The 23,862-nt window shown below is 43.4% G+C and overlaps 1 protein-coding gene across 1 annotated transcript in view; it reads left to right on the plus strand.

The window, feature by feature from the left end:
- RNF212B (ring finger protein 212B) overlaps window positions 1-23,862 on the plus strand; it is a 111,686-nt gene that overhangs the window by 58,196 nt on the left and 29,628 nt on the right. Inside the window, exon 4 of the mRNA XM_075352643.1 lies at window positions 9,368-9,442. Coding sequence (XP_075208758.1) covers window positions 9,368-9,442 — 75 coding nt within the window. The remainder of the gene's footprint in view (window positions 1-9,367; window positions 9,443-23,862) is intronic.

Consider the following 23,862-nt stretch of genomic DNA (forward strand, 5'->3'; position numbering starts at 1 on the left):
TCTTCCTGTCTGTGCCGGTCAGCTGATCTGTGTAGAGAGCTGTGAGCACATCGATGACGTCATCGCTGTGCGCCCCGCTAGTGTCCACAAAGATCAGCTGACCGGCACAGACAGGAAGACATCGCGATGCTGCAGACAACGGTGACGGCTCCACACAGTGGCGCTGCGGCTGAGAGTGAGGGAAGGTGAGTATAAACATTTATTTTTTTTTCTGTGCCATAGAATACAGACCATATACCAGGATGGGGGTATTTTATGAGCATGATGGGGGTATATGAGCAGGATGGGGGGTATATAGCAGGATGGGGGTATATGAGCAGGATGGATGGGGGTATATGAGCAGGATGGGGGTATATGAGCAGGATGCTGTTTTATGAGCAGGATGGATGGGGGTATATGAGCAGGATGGGGGTATATGAGCAGGATCATATACAAGGCAGGAGGATCGTTAACAGAATGGGGTACCTTAGTAGAGAATTTGGGGACATTACCCCCATAACAGTGTCAGCAGCAGATCCTCGCCCCATAATAGTGTGTCATGACCACATTTTTTAGCTGAAATTTTATTTTTCTATTTTCCTCCTCTAAAACCAGGGTGTGTCTTATGGTCAGGTGCGTCTTATAGTCCAAAAAAATACGGTATATCCCAATCATTAGTCTGTATCAGAGTGCTAGATGTGCAAATAGCACATAGAATATAACATTGCTATTTCAGATAAGAACATGTACCCACCATAAAGTGCAAATTCCGACAGAAAAAAGCCCAAAAGACGCCAGATCCAAGAACAGAAGCTTCCCCCTAGCCCACCAACACGTGTTTCACCGTCAGGAGATCAGTGCGTCCCGTTTGCAGCTTCATCAGGGAGGGAGAGAAAAAGTTATATGTACTGGGTATCACAATATGGAGACCTTACACCAATTTAATTATTTATATTTACACCACTATAGGGACGTAGACAGTGTGTGTCATTCCAATTAATTTCAGACGTTGTCACACGGTGGGAGCGCAGTCTGATTGCAATCAGTCACAGACACAGGGACTGATGGTGGGCGGGGGAAGCAGTGAATATGTATGAGGGTTAATGAGCTGCCCGGACGTAGTGTTAACCGACCTGTGACCGCAGGTGAACTCAGTGACCACAGCTCAGGTGAACTCATTCAGTTCAATGAGACCAGCATCTCCTGGCAGAAAACTGCATTTTTGTTGCTGAAATATATACACCAAATTCCTGCACCAAATCTGCATCTATTGGCAAAAAAAATGCAAGAAAACTCATGCCCTTTTGATGTGATATTTTGCCAGGACATGCAGATTTGGTGCTGAAATTTATATAACAAATTCTTGCACCAAATCTGCATCTTTTGGCAAAAAAAACACATGTAAACACATATTTTTGCCAAGAGATGCAGATATGATGCTGAAATGTACACACCACAATACTGCATCTTCTGGGTTTTTGCATACTGGGAGAACCAAGGGGAAGCGTAGTCATGGTCACAAAACAGACCAATGGGTAAAGAATTGAATCAGCACAACTTCTTTGCAAAAATATAACAAAGTGTTTATTTAAATAGGTCATATAGCAAAAAAGTGACATATAGTATATAATTCCAACAATACATAGAACAAAGATCAGGCTCATAAGGGTGTCACAGATGAAAAGCACATGGGTCCACATCCCATACGGGGAATATGATCAAAATAACTGATGCCATGACCCAGAAAACCCCCAGAAAAAGTCAGTAGTCACCAAGAGATCGCATCACATGGTACATCCCATATCAGATTATATACAGAATATTATCATATAAGCCACAGAGCTGCAGTTATACATATGGGACATAATGTATCTGGGGGTAGGTCATGGACTACAGTGGTAGTTCAGAACAAACGGGTAAATGTAAGAAACATCATAACATAATTATTTAAAGCCCGTCATGAACTTACCCATAATGGTCAGTGGAACCCAAGAAAAACGTGCCCCGACGCGCACGTTTCGTTGTCTTCTTCGGGGGGCCGTGGTGTGATGTTTGGAGCACTGTACCACGTTTAAATAGCCCGCTTATGTGACCAGCTTGCCAGCCATTGGTCGCGTGCAGGGCGGGACTGCAACAGAGGTCCGCGTCATCGGGCACTCCTGGAAATGACGTGAGCATTTCCTGTGTCGTCACACAGGATGCGCGCGTCATGCCGTGTGGAGGCCGACCGACGCGAACATGAATGGAGTGCCAACGCGCACGCGCACTGCTGCCGCGGCCATTTTGGAGATGGGTAAGAGGAAGGGCAAAATGTAAAGGTAAAAGGACAGCACATATATCCATAAGGTATATAGGCGCAACTATATGTAGAGATCCATAATCCGCATGTGGATGTAGTGCAAAGGCACCCATCGTATCTGTTAATATACAGAGTGCATAGACAACGAAGGGTGCACCAGAACACACACCCCCTGCGTTCATATGAATAAACTATAGTCACATAAAGCATAAGAAACCGGACAAATTCTCATAAAAAATGAAAAGGGATTGTCTGAAAGGACTCACAATCAGGAGGCAAACAGTGCAGAAGCATCCACCACAGAACTTTTTTCTTTTCAAGGATCGGTTCTTCCTCCAGAAGCGCGGCACTGCAATGGGCGCGGCGTGCGCGCCATCGTACGGAAATCTCTTCCTGGGCTACTGGGAGAGGGAGATTTTCGGCGATGGCGCCTGCGCCGCTTCCCATTTGCAGTGCTGGTTACGTTATATTGACGATGTACTTTTGATTTGGGGGGGAACCGACCTTGAACTTCAGTCTTTCTTTTCCGTTTTGAACTCTAATGACCGTAATATCAGGATGACCTTCAGGAGTAATACAGAGACTATGGACTTTTTGGACATTAAGATTCTTGTCCAACCTGACAGGTCTGTTCACACCGATGTCTTTCGGAAGGAGACGTCAGTAAACAGCCTGTTACATGCATCATCCTCTCATTTAGCCTCAATCATCAAGGCTGTCCCTGTGGGACAGTTTTTGAGGATCAAAAGGATATGCTCCTCTGGCCAATTTTTTGATTCACAGGCTAAAGACCTTTCCCAGTGATTCAGGAGCAGAGGATACAGTTCACGCAGCATTAAGCAGGGCTACTCCAGGGCCATAGCCACCTCCAGAAACCAACTTTTGTCTATACCGAGTAAAAGGGAGATTAATATTGCACCAATTAGGTTTATATCCACCTACAATAACCAGTGGGGGTAGATCAGACGCATTCTCGATAAGCATTGGTCTGTATTAAAAACCGAACCCATACTGGCAAATGCCCTTTCGGATCATCCCCTCATGACAGCGAGGAGGGGGAAGCACTTGCGAGATATTTTGGTGCATAGCCACTACGTCCACCGGGATACCCTCCCCTTTAACATCGGGAAACCAAGGTGGGGTTGTTTCCCCTGCGGCTCATGCGTAGCTTGTAAGAATATTGAGAGAGCTTTCTCCTTTACGTCGGCAGATGGGGTTAGGGAGTTCATGATCAGACAGTATATCTCTTGCAGCACAGATCATGTTATCTATCTGGCTAAATGTGGATGCAAACTGCCATATGTCGGCCTGACAACTCGACAATTACGTGTCCGTACACGCGAGCACGTCAGGGACATCCTAGCAGCAAGAGAGGTGGATGATCTGGACTTCCTTAGAACTATCCCCCGACATTACAAGATGCACCACAATTGTAACTCTGCATCTTTCAGGGTGCGGGCCATTGACAAACTCCATCTGGGCTCAAGGGGTGGCAACTACCAACAGGCGCTGGCACGTCTTGAGTGCAGATGGATTGGCACTTTGGGTACTATGTCACCCGGCGGACTTAATGAGAAGTTATCCTTCTCTCCTTTCCTATGACTTCCTCCGAACCTAGTTTTAGGTTATAATGTAGCTTCCTTGGACTCACTTTATTGCCTCGTTGTCCTTTCTAAACATTTTTACTAATGTTGGTGTGTATGTGTTTTTCTTTTCTGTTTTTGTTTGTTTAAACTTTACAGGTTCGTCTTACCACGTCCGTACATCTTCCGTCTTTTGGATTATCATCTGATGGGGTTATATCTCCTTTTAGGACTTTTGGATATGCCAGTTTTTGGATATATGAAGCATGAACCCATATGGATCTGTAATACCAATTGGCTATATATCCTGCCCCTAGACATACTGAGGAAGGAATAATGGGAGAGGATATGGAAGAAAGGACTCCACATGTTTATATTTACACACCTATGTAATCCGATGCTACACGTTCCTATATCTGTGAGATATATCGGCGCATATTAGGAGGGGGGGGATGTATCTTTATCGGTTATGCATGTGCAGTCTCATCCTCCGCTATATGTGGTTTCTGTGGTGGATGCTTCTGCACTGTTTACCTCCTGATTGTGAGTCCTTTCAGACAATCCCTTTTCATTTTTTATGAGCATTTGTCCGGTTTCTTATGTTTTATGTGACTGTAGTTTATTCATTTGAACGCAGGGGGTGTGTGTTCTGGTGCACCCTTATTTGTCTATGCACTCTGTATATTAACAGCTACGATGGGTGCCTTTGCACTACATCCACATGCGGATTATGGATCTCTACATATAGTTGCGCCTATATACCTTATGGATATATGTGCTGTCCTTTTACCTTTACATTTTGCCCTTCCGTTTACCCATCTCCAAAATGGCCGCGGCAGCGGTACGCGTATGCGGTGGCACTCCATTCATGTTCGCGTCGGCCGGCCTCCACACGGCATGACGCGCGCATCCTGTATGACGACACAGGAAAAGCGTCATTTCCTGGAGTACCCGATGACGCGGACCTCTGTTGCAGTCCCGCCATGCACGCGACCAATGGCTGGCAAGCTGATCGCATAAGCGGGCTATTTAAACGTGGTACAGTGCTCCATACATCACACCACGGCCCCCCGAAGAATACAACAAAACGTGCGCTTCGGGGCACGTTTTTCTCGGGTTCCACTGACCATTATGGGTAAGTTCATGACGGGCTTTAAATAGTTATGTTATGATGTTTCTTACATTTACCCGTTTGTTCTGAACTACCACTGTAGTCCATGACCTACCCCCAGATACATTATTTCCCATATGTATAACTGCAGCTCTGTGGCTTATATGATAATATTCTGTATATAATCTGATATGGGATGTACCATGTGATGTGATCTCTTGGTGAGTACTGACTTTTTCTGGGGTTTTTCTGGGTCATGGCATCAGTTATTTTGATCATATTCCCCGTATGGGATGTGGACCCATGTGCTTTTCATCTGTGACACCCTTATGAGCCTGATCTTTGTTCTATGTATTGTTGGAATTATATACTATATGTCACTTTTTTGCTATATGACCTATTTAAATAAACACTTTGTTATATTTTTGCAAAGAAGTTGTGCTGATTCAATTCTTTACCCATTGGTCTGTTTTGTGACCATGACTACGCTTCCCCTTGGTTCTCCCAGTATGCATAAATGTTGTCAGGGTGTAGTCTCTACATAATGTTTGATATGATGTCACATCTTGCCCTCATTGTTATGATTTATCTTCTGGGTTTTTGATGCGATGTTGGTGTTTTTTTTCCAGAACATGCAGATTTGGTGCAGGAATTTGGTGTAATTCCAGCAAAAAATCTACATCTCTTGTAAAAATAACGCACAGAAAGGGTTTTGATGCAGTTTCGATGCAGTTTTCTGCCAGGAGATGCAAATTTGGTGCAGAAATCTGGTGCAGACATTTCAACACCAAATTTACATCTCCTGGCAGAAAACTGCACTGAAACTGTGTCAAAACCATTTTTTTGTGCCAAGAGATTCAGATTTGGTGCTGGAATTTATGCACCAAATTCTTGCACCAAACCTACATCTCCTGTCAAAAGAATTGCAGCAACACCGCATCACAATGCCAAAAGATGCAGTATTGGTGCAAAAATTTGGCAAGAGATGTAGATTTGGTGCTAGAATATATATAACAAATTGCTGCACCAAATCTGCATCTCTTGGCAGAAAAAAACCCCATAGGTTTTCTGCCAGTAGATGCAGGTCTCATTGAACTGAGTGAGTTAATTTGAAGTGAGTTCAGTGAGGTGACTTGAGTACTATTAAAACCTCCATCCGTGACCACAGTTAAATTCAGTGACATCACCGCTCACAGCTTGCAGTGATGTCCTGTAATGTGTCCGCGCGCTGTGGCTTCAGTATGTAGCAGAGTCGGGATTGTCGTGGGACCTCATGTGGATTACGTCGAACCTGGGTATCACAATATGAGGGGACCCTACACAAATTTATTTATTTATTTTTACACCACTGTAGGGACGCAGACACCGTGCGTGATTCCAACCAATCACAGACACTGTCACACATTGTGGGAGTGTGGTCTGACTGCAACCAATCATGGGTGCTGGGACCAATGGGGGCGGGGGGAAGCAGTGAATATGTACAAGGGTTAATGAGTGGACCCGGAAGTAGTATCACAGCCGTGCAGAAGACTTTGTAAGTATAACTGTCCTTCTCTAATCCCCCTAGCCCTTTATACCAACATTTTACAGCATAATGTTCTGGTCCCCGTAGACTTATATGGGGTCTGGTGTCCGGGCAGATGTTTGGGTGCAAGACTGGTCCCGACCTGTTTTTTTTGTTTGGTTTTTTTTTAGAGTCTGAGCGGACCTGAACATCTGCGGGTTTGCCCATCTCTAATTATAATATTTGTTGCTTATCAAGGACAGCTGCGTTTTGATTTCTTAAAATGACCTGGTACAATTAAAGTTAAGCTGTAATTGGTTGCTATAAGTTGTTTTGAATTTATTGCTAAGGGATTTTTTTATTTATTTTTTTAGACTGTGCCACATTGGGTCTACAAACATGCTTATTTGGTCACAATACTATTACATATTTTTCTTGCAATTTTATCAAAATACCACCAAACAGCAGTTCTATAAATAAATTCAATGAATACCATGGAAAAGAATAAAAACAAAACCATTGAATGTGAATTTTATGCATACATTTTTTTAATTGTCCTATATAAAGTTCATATGTTGCAGTATGGTGTTTTACGAAGCTGCCCAGTGCCACATCTCAAATACTATGTACATCTTTTTCACAGATTTTCATACATGTTTTTTCTTAACTAGATACTTTAGTAAAGCCCACTACACACGCTTCAATATATCTCACAATCCGTCGTTGGGGTCAAGTTGTAAGTGACGCACATCCGGCATCGTTTGTGAGGTATCTGCGTGTGACATCTACGTGCGATCAGGATTGAACGCAAAACCGTTGATCGCAAACACATCGTATCATTCTCTAGAATTGAGCGTTTTGTTGCATGAACCTAGTGAATTGTAACGTGTGACATCCCTCATATGATTTTGGTGGCTGATGCTATGTGCGCAGGTGTGCGCTCTGCACCGCAGCTTAAAAAAGGTCCGCTTCAGAGCGCAGCTGAAAAGCTGCGTTCTGAAGCGCCTCACAATGTCTGTCATTAACTAATCTCTGTCAGTCAGTCACTATCTCTGTCCCTCACTCTCTGTCCATGTCAGTCTATCCCCCTCTCTCATATACTCACCGATCCCCGATCCCCGGCGCTGCACGGCATTCACACTGCTCCGGCGGCTTTTACTGTTTTGAAAAAGCCGGCCGCCCATTAAACAATTTCGTATTCCCTGCTTTCCCCGCCCACCGGCGCCTATGATTGGTTACAGTGAGACACGCCCCCACTCTAAGTGACAGGTGTCACACTGCACCCAATCACAGCAGCCGGTGGGCGTGTCTATACTGTGTAGTGAAATAAATAATTAAATAATTAAAAAAAACGGCGTGCGGTTCCCCCCATTTTTAAAACCAGCCAGATAAAGCCATACGGCTGGGGCTGATTAAAGTGGTGAACAAGGGTATATGTGTGTGTTTTTATTTCTAATAAAGGATTTTTTCGGGCGTGTGTGTGTTTATTTACTGTAATTTACAGATTAATCATGGAAGGTGTCTCATAGACGCCTGACATGATTAATCTAGGACTTATTGGCAGCTATGGGCTGCCAATAACTCCTTATTACCCCGATTTGCCAACGCACCAGGGCAAATCGGGAAGAGCCGGGTACAGCCCCAGAACTGTCGCATATAATGTATGCGGCAATTCTGGGCGGCTGTTGGCTGATATTGTTAGGGTGGGGCGCTCCCCATAACGTGGAGCTCCCCATCCTGAGAATACCAGCCTTCAGCCGTATGGCTTTATCTGGCTGGTTTTAAAAATGGGGGGAACCGCACGCCGTTTTTTTTAATTATTTAATTATTTATTTCACTACACAGTATAGACACTCCCACCGGCTGCTGTGATTGGGTGCAGTGTGACACCTGTCACTCATAGTGGGGGCGTGTCTCACTGTAACCAATCATAGGCGCCGGTGGGCGGGGAAAGCAGGGAATACGAAATTGTTTAATGGGCGGCCGGCTTTTTCAAAACAGTAAAAGCCGCCGGAGCAGTGTGAATGCCGTGCAGTGCCACGCCGGGGATCGGTGAGTATCAGAGAGAGGGGGACACTTCAGTCACTCGGGGGATTAGCGGTCACCGGTGAGTCCTTCACAGGTGACCGCTAATCAGGACGCGACACAGACAGAGCCGCAGCATGACAATGAAGTCGGGTGAGGTTCACCCGAGTTCATTCTGACAGTGCGGCTCTGTCTGTGTCTGCTGTCATCTGCCATTCAGCTCTGCTACATGGCTGTCTATGTCTGCTGTCAGCGGCCATGTAGCAGAGCTGAACGGCAGATGACATAGTAAAAACGCATCTCCACACATTACACACACTTGTCAAGTCAATAAATAAAAAAAAAAAAAGGTGCCCAATGCATACGTCACGGAACACATGATCTAAAGGATCGCACACAAAATTGACCAATTTAACATAGACTACTAACGCACGTGTGACAGCAAATGAACGACCAACGTGCAATCTCATAAGATCCCGGATGCAACCTGGGCGTGTCACATCGCAAATGCGATTGTACAACTAATTGCAACGTGTAAAGTGGGCTTAAGTCTTCAATATTGATACAGTTTTCATTAATTACTTATCAACTAAGAATCTTGTGATGATACATTTTATTTGACCATTCACGTGTACTATGGCTTCAGTTCATAACAAGATTTATAGCTTATGCTGGGATCCATAGTACATTAGATATGTGAACAGTAACTCACCGACTTCAGTGACTTTTACTAATCACTAATCAAAAAGCTTCCTTGGCATCACCCGTAAACCAAAATCTTGGTTGTACTCCTCAAATAAAAAATTGAATAAATATATTAATGTGACAAAATATAACTTGATAATTTCCTATTGATCTCTACACAGCTGAAGCCAATGGAAAAAATGTATTTTAAAAGTTGTAAAGAGTCTCTGCAGAAGGGTTTTCACAGTATTTCACAGGTATGGAATATAGAAGAAAGAATTGCTTTGCATAAGAATGTTATTCTTCCAGATCTTGGCCTAAACAAGAAATGATTAAAGCCTCTGATTTGTTATTACTGACTTTTATGCAAGAGAAGTAGGGTAGATCAGGTTCATATAAGCATATAAAAAAAATCGCCAAAGTTTCATCCAGAAAACTTGGATGTTTTTTCATCCATGTGCAATCCATTTTTTTTTCTGCAGCAGTTATTAATAATTTACAAACGCATTTACAATTTGCTATGTTTACTCCTTCACTCTCAAGCCTGTTTTCACCTTCCTGACCAGACCAAAATTTACAATTCTGAGCAGTGTCACTTTATAAGGTAATAATTCTGGAATGCTTAATTTCCCAGTGATTCTGAGATTGTTTTTTTTCGTGACACATTGTATTTCATGTTAGTGGTAAATTTTGGTTGATGTGATTTGTGTTTATTTATGCAAATATCAAAATTTGTAAAAAAAAAGTGAAAATTTCGCAATTTTTTACCTTTTCATTTTTATGCCCTTAACCCCTTAACGACCAATGATGGACATAGCACATCATGAGTAGGTGTCGATACTCTAATCATGACGTGCTATGCCCGTCATAGCTTTCAACAGTCACTGCATGTAAACCGGCAGTGAGTGTTCTGTGCCAAAAGCTGTCACTGACAGCTGACTGGCACAGGAGGAGTTGCATGAAATCATGTTGGCGGTCCCCGCTCCATTAGCATGTTAGCATGCCCCTGTGGTTGTACTAACATGCTAATGAATGTGCAGCGTCAGAGGATGATCTCACTCACCTCTCCGCTGCCATTGTGTCCAACACTGGATTCTGGCTCTGTGCGTATGACCACGAAGTTTTGGTCATGCGCACTATGAAGCCGGGTGTACGCGTCCTAGCGTCAAACTGAAGTAGTGTGCATGACTGAAACACCAGGGTCATGTGCACTGACCCGAAATCCAGTGTTGGGCAGTGATGGCAGTGGAGAGGTAAGTGAGATCATCCTCTGAAACTGCACATTCATTATTATGTTAGCTCGCCCACAGCGGTGGGCTAACATGCTAATGGAGCTGACTAGCAAGGGGAACTAACGCCCAGGGGACTAGTGCCCTTGCTCATTAGCATACGATAAAAGATCTTTAGAAATACGTTTTATAAAGATCCCTTTATCTATGCTAGTGTATACAGGGACGGTTAGGCAGGGATTAGCAATATGCACCCAGAACTGCTCGTGGTTCTGGGTGCATATTGCACCTGACAGGTTCCCTTTAATAATCCATGATTGGTGGAAACAGAAAAACATATACAGACTTTCAACAACTATCCTCAATATTAGGTCTTTACACTAAACACAAATTTATTAAGCACTAAAACCCACCATCCTTGGAATTTTTTAGAATAGAACAAATATTTCACTTTATACAAACCCTTAAAGTAGGCATGGTCTCCTCATGAATTTGAACTAAGGTGGCTATATGACCCCCTTGTAGCAATGGGAAGCTGATCTGAGGATTACCCTGATGGTGAGTCGCTGGTATCACTGTCATGATAACATTTCGAAACTAAGCAATCAAGTCTCCCTGACAGAGACCTCCTTTAAGCTCTTTTACAGAACGTACCATGTTCCAACCTTTTTACATAACATCTACCTGGGGATGTCAAATGTTTTAGAGCAGGGGTCCCCAACTCCAGTTCTCAAGGGCCGCCAACAGTGCATGTCTTCAGGATTTCCTTAGCATTGCATGAGTTTTGGAATCATCACCTGTGCAGGTGATTAAATTATCACCTGTGCAATACTAAGGAGACCCTGAAAACATGCACTCTTGGCGGCCCTTGAGGACCCCTGTTTTAGAGGATGTGAATCCTTGGGCAGTTTAATACACATCTAATGGACTTGGCCAGTAGTTCAAGCACTATGGAAGGAAGTGGTTAAATTAATAGCCAGGGCAATAGGCCATGGGGTCTCGCTGACACCCACGGTATTACTATTTGGAGATAAACCACCAGGGATCAATAATTAAACATATCACCTCATCAGATTTATTACATGGCAACGGCATGCAATGGCAACAAGAATTTATATTGCGAGTAATGATGGGCGAACCTAAACTGTAAAGTTCGGGGTCCGTACCGAACACATAGTGTTCGTGCACACGGTCCCGAACACGAGTTTTCCTGGGAAACTCGTGTTACAGTTCGGGTTCAAGGGCTGTAAAAAAAAGCACATTACTAAAAAAGATTATGATTATACTTAAAGGTTCCGCGATGCGTCCTGCAGACCCGCTCAGCCGCTGTCTCCCGGCCGCTTCTGCTTCTCGGTCCGATCAGTAACTTCTGGTGGTATTCACTCGGCAGTTTTCAGATTTTTTCGGGCCTGTTCGCTTTGACATCAGGGTTCACCGAAGTCAATTAGCCTCGTACTCAATTGAACTTTGACTGTCACTTTGCGAGTCTTGCATCGGTATCACCCAGCACGGCGATAACTCTCCTTTCAGGAGTGTGTCAGTTGCATGTATTTCCATCCTGCTGAGGCGCTCCTGTTAGAAGAGTGTGCGCCATGCCGGGTGATACTGATGCGAGACTCGCAAGTGTCATACGCAAGTGGAATCATACCCTCATTATCAGCCTGCTTCTCACTCTGTAGAGACGCTTGTCTGTACAGAGCGATGAAGCAGAGCTGACATTGCTCTCCCTGTGGACTACGTCAGACTAAGGATTTTTTTATAACAAAAATGGAGTCTCTAAATGTTTTTTTTTGTTTTATTTCTAATAAAAAAAATCTATGTGTTGTGTTTAATAGAAATTCATGGTGGCCATGTCTAATTTGGCGTGACACCATGAATTTCGGGCTCAGTACCAGCTGTGAATACAAAGCTGGTATTAACCCCTTTATTACCCACCATGCCACCACCATTAGGGCTGTTGGACAAACTGGGTAAAGCGCCTGGAAATGGCGCTAAGAAACAATGCGTCATTTTCAGGGGCGGCTGCAGTTTCTAGCGTGGGGGGCCAAGAACGCTTAGGCCTTACTATGTTAAGAATCCCAGTTCCCAGCTGCCTGGTTTTACCTGACTGGCAATCAAAATATGGCGGGAGCCCAAGCATTTTTTTTTAATTATTTTTTTTTAATAATTAAAAAAACAAAATGAATGGGCTTCCCTGTATTTTGATTGCCAGCCAAAATAAAGCCAGGCAGATGCGGGTGGCAGCCCGTAGCCGTCCGCTTTATCTGCGCTGAGAATCAAAAATACAGCGCTACGGCATTTTTTAAAATTATTTATTTATTTTTACACTACTATATGTGTGAGGGACCCGACAGCCAATCACAGATGCTGTCACGCAGAATGGGCGTCTGTGATTGGCTGTTGAAGTAACCTGGAATCTGCCCATACATTCTAGATGTTAAAATGTATGGGCTAGTTTCAGATTACTCCAGCATCCATTTACAGACGCCCACTCTGTAACAGCGTCTGTGATTGTCTGTTATTTTAACAGTAAAATAAAACAACTACACAGAGAAAAAAATATTTTATTAGACATAAAACAGGACATTTAGGACTCCATCTTTATTACCCAAAAAAAACCCTCCGACGTAGTCCAAAGGCGGGCGAGCACCTTCAGCTCTGCTACATCTGTGTGAGGAGACAAACACAGGTCTGCTCACACAGACTCAGCTGAGAGCTGTCAGAGACGTCAGCCGAGTGCTCAGCTGAGGTCGGTCAGATTAAACTACGCACAATCATTAATAAATAACATTTACCAAAGGTGTACTTTACATAAAAAATACATTTATCAATTTTCAAACAATATTTGCAATTTTTTTAGGGACTACATCACATTTTAATTGACTTTGAGGGCACCATGTAACAGAAAATACACCATTTTAAAAACTGCCCCCCCTCAAACTTCTCAAACTACTGATGGCGAACCTGGACTTTAAAAGTCTGAATCCGCGCGGTTCCAAAGGTATCCAGGTCCTGGTTACGGGCCCGGAGTTCTCAGGGAACTCCGGCTAATGATCTAAGTCCGGCAACTTCGTAAATAAAAAAAAAGGAAAAATAAAGCAAGCGCGCTATACATACCAAATGTCCGGCGCTGCTGTAACTGCTTCCAGGACGCTCACTTTTATTCCGGGGCCTCTCATCATTGCTCATCCATATTCACTGCTTCCCTCGCCCATCGGCAGTCCTGGTGTCTGTGATTGGTTGCAGTTAGACACACCACCAACCTGTGTGACAGAGTGTCTGACTTCTTGCGATCGTAGACTCTGTCTGCGGTTCACTATCGTGGTATAAAAATGAATAAATAAAAAAAATTGGTGTAAGGTCCCGCCATATTATGATACCCAGCACAGATAAAACATACAGCTGCAGGTTTCAGCCCCCAGCCGTGCACTTATTTTTGCTGTGTATCAAAATAAGAGGAACTGCATGCAGATTTCTATTTTAAATTATTTAAATAAATAATTTTAAAAACCAGCGTGCTGTGAAAGATACTGTCCCCCTCCTGGTATATATGTTCCTCTCCTGGATTATTCCTGGTATATACTGTTCTCCTACTGGTATATACTGTCCCTCTTTTGCTATGTATGTTCCTTTCCTGGACACCTCCTGGTATATACTGCTCCTCTCCTTGTGTATATGTTCCTCTCCTGGGCCTGTCACGGTATATACTGTCCCTCTCCTGGTATATACTGTACTCGCCACCTCCCCAGCTCCCACGTTGCATGTCCTCCTCTATAGCCAGCCTGCAGTAGTCAGCAGCCTTCATTGGCTTCCATTCTATGGCAACATATGACATCATTGTCATACGCCGCTTCAGTCATGGTGACGCCAACAAAAGCTACCAGCTCCTGTTTGGCTGACAGCGTGTATCGAAATGGAGGGACCCAACGGGTTTCTGCACCACGTTGCATTTCAGCGGGATGTGCGCCACGGGAAGCACATCCAGCTAAAGCACGGGTTTGTGCAGGCGGGCCCCTTGTGACCGCGATCGTTCCACCCCTGTATGCTACAGTACTTTGCTTTGCCCCCAACAGGGCAGAGAGAAGGGTGCCTGCACAGGAGTGTGATGGGAAGACTATGTGGATGACATAGGACATTTCATCCACATGGAGGATGGAAGGAGGATGATCACAAAAAGAGAAGAGGGTCTGGATCAAGACAAGAAACACCCATCAGACCTGACTACCCCCTCATTCAGTATATAATAAAATCTCTTTTTTGTGTATTACTTAGAGTATAGGGGACATATTTACACCATACAAGAATGCTGTGACAGAGGGCTGAAACATGTTGTCTTTATTTTCCATGGGGAAAGCCTGGTGACCAATTCCCTTTAATCTGTTCATTTTTTTCATGTAAATTATAAACACTGCAGTGTTTGAAAAATCAACTTTTAATATGAAGCATTGCTTTTGCAGGACTAGTATGGCTTAGTATCTCTTCCATATGAACAGTCCTCTCTAGTCTTCCTGGGTGGTTGACAGCCTGCATAATATTACTACTATAACATAGATGCCTCCCAATGCTAATCTACAGCTTAGTGGCAGCAGTTAGCTGTTAATAACCCCTTATTACCCTGATTACCACTGCACTGGGACAGTTCGGATGAGCTGGGCAAAGTTCCGTGATTGTCGCATCTAAGTGATGCTACAATCTTGGGCAGCTGCAGGCTGCTATTTTTAGGCTAGGGGCACCAATAACCATGGGCCTCCCTAGCCTGAGAATACCAGCTTCCAGCTATCAGCTTTATCATGGCTGGGTATCAAAATTGGAGGGACTTCATGCCATTTTTTTAAATTATTTATTTAAATAAAAAAAAAAAAGCGCCGCAATGGTGTTCCTTCTATTTTGATACACAGCCAAGATAAGTGCACGGCTGGGGGCTGCAAACTGTAGCCGTATGCTTTATTTGTGCTGGGTATCATAATATGGGGTGACCCTGCGCCAATTTTTTTATTTATTTATTTTTATATCGATCTAAACATTGACACGGCGCCTCTGATTGGTTGCAGTATGACAAGCGGTCACAGACGCTAGTGGCGCTGTCTGACTGCAACCAATTAGAGATGCTGGGGTGGTTTGGCGCCAGACATAGCATTTACCTTGGTCTTATCATACCACAGCCCCTTTCTCCATACATTTGGGGAGTCTCCAACATTTCTTTTGTCAAAATCAAAACGAGCACGTGGCTTCTTCCTGTTTCAACCTCCTGGGGCCTGTGTTCGCGGTACAGGTCCTCCAGAAGCACTCCTAGGCATACGCGCCACTGCCCTTAGCTTAAAGGGAAAGCACATCATTCCTTGGAAGTAGAACGTAAGACACTTTTCCACTAGGGGAGAAGAGCGAGGGGTGCAGGGACGCCAGAGCTACAGCACCCCACAGGACAGACATCCCAATGGGCCTAGCTGTATCCTGCATAAAAATGTGCTATTAAAAAATGATACAAAATCATAATTAATAAATATAAGGTATTGGTATATATTTTGGCCAAAATACACAAGACTATAATCCAGCGTCAAGGGTCCTTATGCTCACAAGTCTTTAAACTACATTCCAAAATGATTCACAGAAAAGGACATAAATTCAAAAAAGTTTAAACCCCCCCCCCCCAACCGGAAACAGCCATTAGCCAACAAAAGGTCAAATAGCAAATGCCGCATGCCCCCCATGATGAAGACGCGGGCAACACAGGTGCAGAATACTGATGAAGAAACCACTCGCAAACTACAATGTCATCCTAGTAGTGCATTTGCTATTCGACCTTTTGTTGGCTAATGGTTGTTTCTGATGAGTTTTTTTGAGGTACTTGATAGAGTAGATCAGAAAAAAGACTTTGGTGCGGATCTCCCGGAGATGAGAAGGAAGATCCAGAGGCAGTTGGAAAGATGAGTATTTGTATTTTTATTGCTACTGTACAGGCGATTAGTACGTGTTTCAGCATGAAAATGCCGTCATCAGGTATAAACCATGAAAACATTACATAAAATATCCTCTTTCAAAAAGCAGGACTCAGGTATATAAGGGTTTTAAAGTGGTAAGAGAGCAGGTTCATACTGGGGGAGGATATCCTTTTTGGAGCACACACCCATTAAAATGCCATCAGGGAAGAGGATAAAAAAAATGCTGAATTTTAACATATGCAAAGTATATTTGACATAAAAAAGAACCAATTACACATACAATTCACATAAAAGACATGCATATTACAAATGGAAACCTATAAAAGGTAATAGTCACTCAGGGAAGAGGATAAGTACCGTAACTCCTAAATTTTGACATTTGCAAAGTATTTTTGACATAGTTTACATAGGTTGAAAAGAGACCTAGATCCATCTAGTTCAGGGGTCTCAAACTCAGCTGTGGGAATGGGCCGCACATAGAAAAAAAATTGAGGGGGGGGCCGCATTCCTTGCAGGACAAAGTGACAGTTTTAATGATTCCATAGTTTTTTCTATACACCTTTGGATCACTATTTGGAACATTTTTTTGCTTGATTATAACAAACGTGCACTTTTTTGTTTAGTTATATATATATAATTTTTAACGGCAAAAAAAGTCATGCTTTATTTTGAATAGTTTTTTACATTTTATCCCCTTCTTCTAATATTGTTTTACAATTAGCAGCATCATACAGTCATCTTGTAGTAATGTCCCCCTTGTGTGCTGTATAATATGCACATCCTTGTGTTCTGTAGTGATGTCCCCCATTCTGTAGCAGTGTCCCCATCCTTGTGCCCTGTAATAATGTCCCCCATCCTTGTCCTCTGTAGTAATGTCCCCATCTTGCCCCCTGAAGTAATGTCTCCCATCCTTGTGCCCTATAGTGATGTGCACCTTCCTTGTACCCTGAGTAATGTGCCCATTTTTGTGCCCTGTAGTAATGTGCCCATCCTCGTACCCTGTAGTATTGTGCCCATCCTTGTAGTATTGTCCATACTTGTGCCCTGTAGTATTGTGCCCATCCTTGTAGTATTGTCCATACTTGTGCCCTGTAGTATTGTGCTCATCCTTGTGCCATGTAGTATTCTGCCCATCCTTGTAATATTGTGCCCATCCTTGTAGTATTGTCTATCCTTGTGCCTTGTAGTACTATGCCCATCCTTGTAGTATTGTATCCATCCTCATGCCCATCCTTGTAGTATTGTGTCCATCCTCATGCCCATCCTTGTAGTATTGTGTCCATCCTCATATCCATCCTTCTAGCATTGTGTCTATCCTTGTAGTATTGTGCCCATCCTTGTAGTATTGTGTCCATCCTTGTAGAATTGTGCCTACCCTTGAAGTATTGTGCACATTCTTGTAGTATTGTGCTCATCCTTGTAGTATTGTGCCCACCCTTGTAGTATTGTGCCCATCCTTGTAGTATTGTGCCCATCCTTGTAGTATTGTGTCCATCCTTGTAGTATTCTGCCCAGTAGTATTGTGCCCATCCTTGTAGTATTGTGCCCATCCTTGTAGTATTGTGCTCATCCTAGTAGTATTCTGCCCATCCTTCTAGTATTGTGCCCATCCTTCTAGTATTGTGCCCATCCTTCTAGTATTGTACCCATCCTTCTAGTATTCTGCCCATCCTTCTAGTATTCTGCACATCCTTCTAGTATTGTGCCCATCCTGGTGCCCTCATCCTTGTCCCCTATTATGCCGCTTTTCTCAGACACCAAAAGAAAATAAATTTTCTCACCTTTCCCCCGTTCCCTCAGGGCTGCAAGCTGATCAGTGTTTGCAACGTTTTGGAGGCACCATGTTTCAGCTGCGTCCAAAGCGCTGGGCTGTACAGTACAAGCAGAGTGGATGGGATTTCTAGAAATTCCATCCACTGTGCGTGTGCGGCCTGCAGCAAACACTGACCTGCGGTGCGGCTTTCAAGGTCGCAAGTGTCCTCCGTACTAAGAATACAGCGAGGAGACCACAGCGGCCCGAACCCTGATAGTGGGTATGAGCAGCTGCGGTCTCTATATTCTCCTGCGGAGGAGACTCGTGGCCCCGCAGTCAGGACCTGCCGCATCCAGGATACAGCGGGTCCTGCTCGTGGGCACATGCCTGCTGTTTGCAGCCTGCAGACCCCGTGACGATCGGAGCTCTAAGCAGGGAGCCGGCGCCGGCAGGTATAGTTGAATTATTTGTGATGCCGCGCAGAGGAGCTCTGAGCACTATACCAATGACCAATCAGATGCAAGGAGGTGACATCATACAGCGACATCACCTCCTTGCATCTGATTGGCTGCGTCATCCATTGATGTAGTGCAGACAGCTCCTGTGCGTGGCCCCGCAAATGATTCAACTGTATTGTGCCTGCCGGCGCCGGCTCCCAGCATAGAGCTGTGATCGTTACAGGGTCTGCGGGTCGCAAAAAGCAGCCTCAGGGGCCGCGTGTTTGAGACCTCTGATCTAGTTCAACCTTCTTCCACCAATTATACATTTTGTCACTAAATCACTTACAACCAACAATGTTGTGTGTACTGAGGAAATCATCCAGCCCTTTTTTAAAAGTTGTTATAGTGTCTGCCATTACTACCTCTTGTGGTAGGGCATTCCACAGTCTGACTGCTCTAAAGGGTGCTTTACACACTGCGATATCGCTAGCGATAGCACCCGCCCCCGTCGTTCGTGCGACATTTGGTGATCGCTGCCATAGCGAACATGATCACTACGGCAGCGTCACACGCACATACCTTTTCAGCGACATCGCTGTGACCGCTGAACAATCCCTCCTTCAAGGGGGAGGTGCGTTCGGCATCATAGCGACGTTACTGCGGCGTCACTAAGTGGCCGCCCAATAGCAGAGGAGGGGCGGAGATGTGCGGCCGGAACATGCTGCCCACCTCCTTCCTTCCTCATTGCCAGTGGACGCAGGTAAGGAGATGTTTGTCGTTCCTGCGGTGTCAGACATAGCGATGTGTGGTGCTGCAGAAACGACGAACAACCTCACTATTGACCAGACAACAATTTTTGTAAATGAACGACGTGTCACAGACCAACGATTTTTGCCTCTTTTGCGATTGTTTAAGGTCGCTCATAGGTGTCACACGCTGCGATGTCGCTAGCGACGCCGGATGTGCGTCACAAACACCGTGACCCCGACGATATATCGTTAGCGATGTCGCAGCGTGTAAATGCCCCTTAACTGTAAAGAACCCTTTCCTATTTAGCTGCCGGAATCGCTTTTCTTCCTCTCGCAGTGTATGCCCCCTGGTCCTTAGCATTGTCTTTGGAAGGACTATCATGTGCCAGTCCTTTATATTGACCACACATGTATCTATACTTATAAATGAGATCTCCTCTGAGACGTCTTTTTTTCTAAGCTAAACAAATCTAAACATAAAACACCAATAACACATAAAAAATACACATGTAAGGCGTGCTTATTACACATGGAAACCTATAGAGAGAGTAAATACATAATAAGCGAAAAGAAGAAAAAAAATTTGGAGAAAAAAAATAAACTTTTTTTTTTTTAAACCATCTGGATACAGACACTGAAGTTTGTATATCCAGAAAGATTCCTCGCAGTTTAAAGTGCCAATGCAATTTTGTGTCTCTGGTGGTATTTGTTCCACCGAAGTGACTCGTATATTAAACATTTTATTGTGTTTAATCATAAGATGTCTAGATAAACTATGTTTTAAAAAGCCATTTTTTTGCATTATGCCTGTGGCCATTCATTCTGGAGAGTAGGGTCTGTGTTGTACAACCCACTTATTGCAGATCACAGTCAGTGACATAAATGATAAAATCGCTGTTGCATTTCAGTTCTTGATTTGGACGATTTCAACTGTACTATTTGACTTGATTATGTTTACAACATAATCAATAATTTTGCAGCAACAACACTATTTAACTTTGCATTTCGTCACACCTTTAGATGCCTTATTAATAACCCTATTTACACTTACTTTTTTTTCTTTTCCTTTATTAACCCCTTCAGCCCCCAGCCTGTTTTCACCTTAAAGACCCGGCCATTTTTTGCAATTTTGACCAGTGTCACTTTGACAGGTTATAACTCTGGAACACTTCAACGGATCCTGGCGATTCTGACATTGTTTTTTCGTGACATATTATACTTTATGTCAGTGGTAAATTTAGGCCGATATGTTTTGCGTTTATTTGTGAAAATTTCGAAAATTTGGCGAAAATTTTGAAAATTTTGCAATTTTCAAAATTTGAAATTTTATGCCCATAAATGTGAGAGATATGTCACACAAAATAGTTACTAAATAACATTTCCAACATGTCTGCTTTACATCAGCGCCATTTTCGAAAAAAAAAAAAATTTCGTTAGGAAGTTAGAAGGGTTCAAAGTTCATCAGCAATTTTTCATTTTTCCAACAAAATTTACAAAAAAAATTTTTATAGGTACCACATCACATTTGGAGTGACTTTGAGAGGCCTAGGTGACAGAAAATACCCAAAAGTGACCCCATTCTAAAATCTGCACCCCTCACTCTGCTCAAAACCACATCCAAGAAGTTTATTAACCCTTTAGGAGCTTCACAGCAACCAAAGCAATGTAGAAAGAAAAAATGAAAATTTAACTTTTTTACACAAAAATGTTACTTTAGCCATAAAATTTAGCATTTTCACAAGGGTATCAGGAAAAAATGCTTCATAAAATTAATTGTGCGTGTTCTCCTGAGTACACCGATATCTTTTATGTGGTGGAAATCAATTGTTTGGGCGCACGGCAGGGCTCAGAAGGCAAGAAGCGTCATTTGACTTTTCAAACGCAAAATTGTCTGGAATAGTTAGTGGATGCCATGTTGTGTTTGGAGACCCCCTGAGGTGCCTAAACAATGGAGCTCCCCCACAAGGGACCCCATTTTGGAAACTAGACCCCTCAGGGAATTTATCTAGATGTTTAGTGAGCACTTTGAACCTCTGGGAGCTTCACAAAAGTTAATAACGTTGAGCCGTGAAAATAAAAAAAAAAAAAATTACCACAAAATTGTTACTTCTACCAGATAGCTTTTTTTTTTACAAGGCTATCAGGAAAAATTGCACCATAAAATGTATGGTGCAATTTCTCCTGAGTACACAGATATCTCATATGTGGTGGTAATCAATTGTTTGGGCGCACAGCGGGGCTCAGAAGGCAAGGAGCGTCATTTGACTTTTCAAACGCAAAATTGTCTGGAATAGTTAGTGGATGCCATGTTGTGTTTGGAGACCCCCTGAGGTGCCTAAACAATGGAGCTCCCCCACAAGTGACCCCATTTTGGAAACTAGACCCCTCAGGGAATTTATCTAGATGTTTAGTGAGCACTTTGAACCTCTGGGGGCTTCACAAAAGTTAATAACGTTGAGCCGTGAAAATAAAAAAAAAAAAAATTAACACAAAATTGTTACTTCTACCAGATAGCTTTTTTTTTTACAAGGCTATCAGGAAAAATTGCACCATAAAATGTATGGTGCAATTTCTCCTGAGTACACAGATATCTCATATGTGGTGGTAATCAATTGTTTGGGCGCACAGCGGGGCTCAGAAGGCAAGGAGCGTCATTTGACTTTTCAAACGCAAAATTGTCTGGAATAGTTAGTGGATGCCATGTTGTGTTTGGAGACCCCCTGAGGTGCCTAAACAATGGAGCTCCCCCACAAGTGACCCCATTTTGGAAACTAGACCCCTCAGGGAATTTATCTAGATGTTTAGTGAGCACTTTGAACCTCTGGGGGCTTCACAAAAGTTAATAACGTTGAGCCGTGAAAATAAAAAAAAAAAAAATTAACACAAAATTGTTACTTCTACCAGATAGCTTTTTTTTTTACAAGGCTATCAGGAAAAATTGCACCATAAAATGTATGGTGCAATTTCTCCTGAGTACACAGATATCTCATATGTGGTGGTAATCAATTGTTTGGGCGCACAGCGGGGCTCAGAAGGCAAGGAGCGTCATTTGACTTTTCAAACGCAAAATTGTCTGGAATAGTTAGTGGATGCCATGTTGTGTTTGGAGACCCCCTGAGGTGCCTAAACAATGGAGCTCCCCCACAAGTGACCCCATTTTGGAAACTAGACCCCTCAGGGAATTTATCTAGATGTTTAGTGAGCACTTTGAACCTCTGGGGGCTTCACAAAAGTTAATAACGTTGAGCCGTGAAAATAAAAAAAAAAAAAATTAACACAAAATTGTTACTTCTACCAGATAGCTTTTTTTTTTACAAGGCTATCAGGAAAAATTGCACCATAAAATGTATGGTGCAATTTCTCCTGAGTACACAGATATCTCATATGTGGTGGTAATCAATTGTTTGGGCGCACAGCGGGGCTCAGAAGGCAAGGAGCGTCATTTGACTTTTCAAACGCAAAATTGTCTGGAATAGTTAGTGGATGCCATGTTGTGTTTGGAGACCCCCTGAGGTGCCTAAACAATGGAGCTCCCCCACAAGTGACCCCATTTTGGAAACTAGACCCCTCAGGGAATTTATCTAGATGTTTAGTGAGCACTTTGAACCTCTGGGGGCTTCACAAAAGTTAATAACGTTGAGCCGTGAAAATAAAAAAAAAAAAAATTAACACAAAATTGTTACTTCTACCAGATAGCTTTTTTTTTTACAAGGCTATCAGGAAAAATTGCACCATAAAATGTATGGTGCAATTTCTCCTGAGTACACAGATATCTCATATGTGGTGGTAATCAATTGTTTGGGCGCACAGCGGGGCTCAGAAGGCAAGGAGCGTCATTTGACTTTTCAAACGCAAAATTGTCTGGAATAGTTAGTGGATGCCATGTTGTGTTTGGAGACCCCCTGAGGTGCCTAAACAATGGAGCTCCCCCACAAGTGGCCTCATTTTGGAAACTATACCCCCATGGCATAAATCTAGATGGGTAATGAGCACTTTGAACCCTCACGTGCTTCATACATTGAGCCGTAAAAACAAAAAAATACTGTTTTTCCACAAAAAATGTTATTTTTGGCTCAATTTTTTAAATTTTACAGGGGTAACAGGATAAAATAGACTGCAAAATTTGTTGGGCAATTTGTCCTGAGTATGCTGATACCTCATATGTGGCAGCAGACCACTGTTTGGGCGCACGGCAGGGCTCCTAAGGGAAGGAGTGCTGTACATTAGCAGGGACCTGGTATGTCAATTTCATAGTGTGGTATATTTGTGTACGGTACATCAGGCCGTCATGTGTGTGCTGAGTAGTGTACGTCAGGTCCTCCCCCCGTCTGTGTTGTGTGGTGTATACATCAGGTCCCCCCCCCCCCGTCTATGTGGCTTATGGAAGATCCCCCCTCCCCCCTCTATGTGGCTTATGGAAGATCCCCCCCCCCGTTATGTGGCGTATATCAGGTTCCCCCCCGTTTATGTGGCTTATGGAAGATCCCCCTCCCCCCGTCTATGTGGCGTTCATTGGGTCCTCCCCCCCCCCGTCTATGTGGCTTATGGAAGATCCCCCCTCCCCCCG

The sequence above is a fragment of the Anomaloglossus baeobatrachus genome, chromosome 1 (genome assembly GCF_048569485.1).
Source record: "Anomaloglossus baeobatrachus isolate aAnoBae1 chromosome 1, aAnoBae1.hap1, whole genome shotgun sequence".
In the NCBI taxonomy this organism is placed as follows: domain Eukaryota; kingdom Metazoa; phylum Chordata; class Amphibia; order Anura; family Aromobatidae; genus Anomaloglossus; species Anomaloglossus baeobatrachus.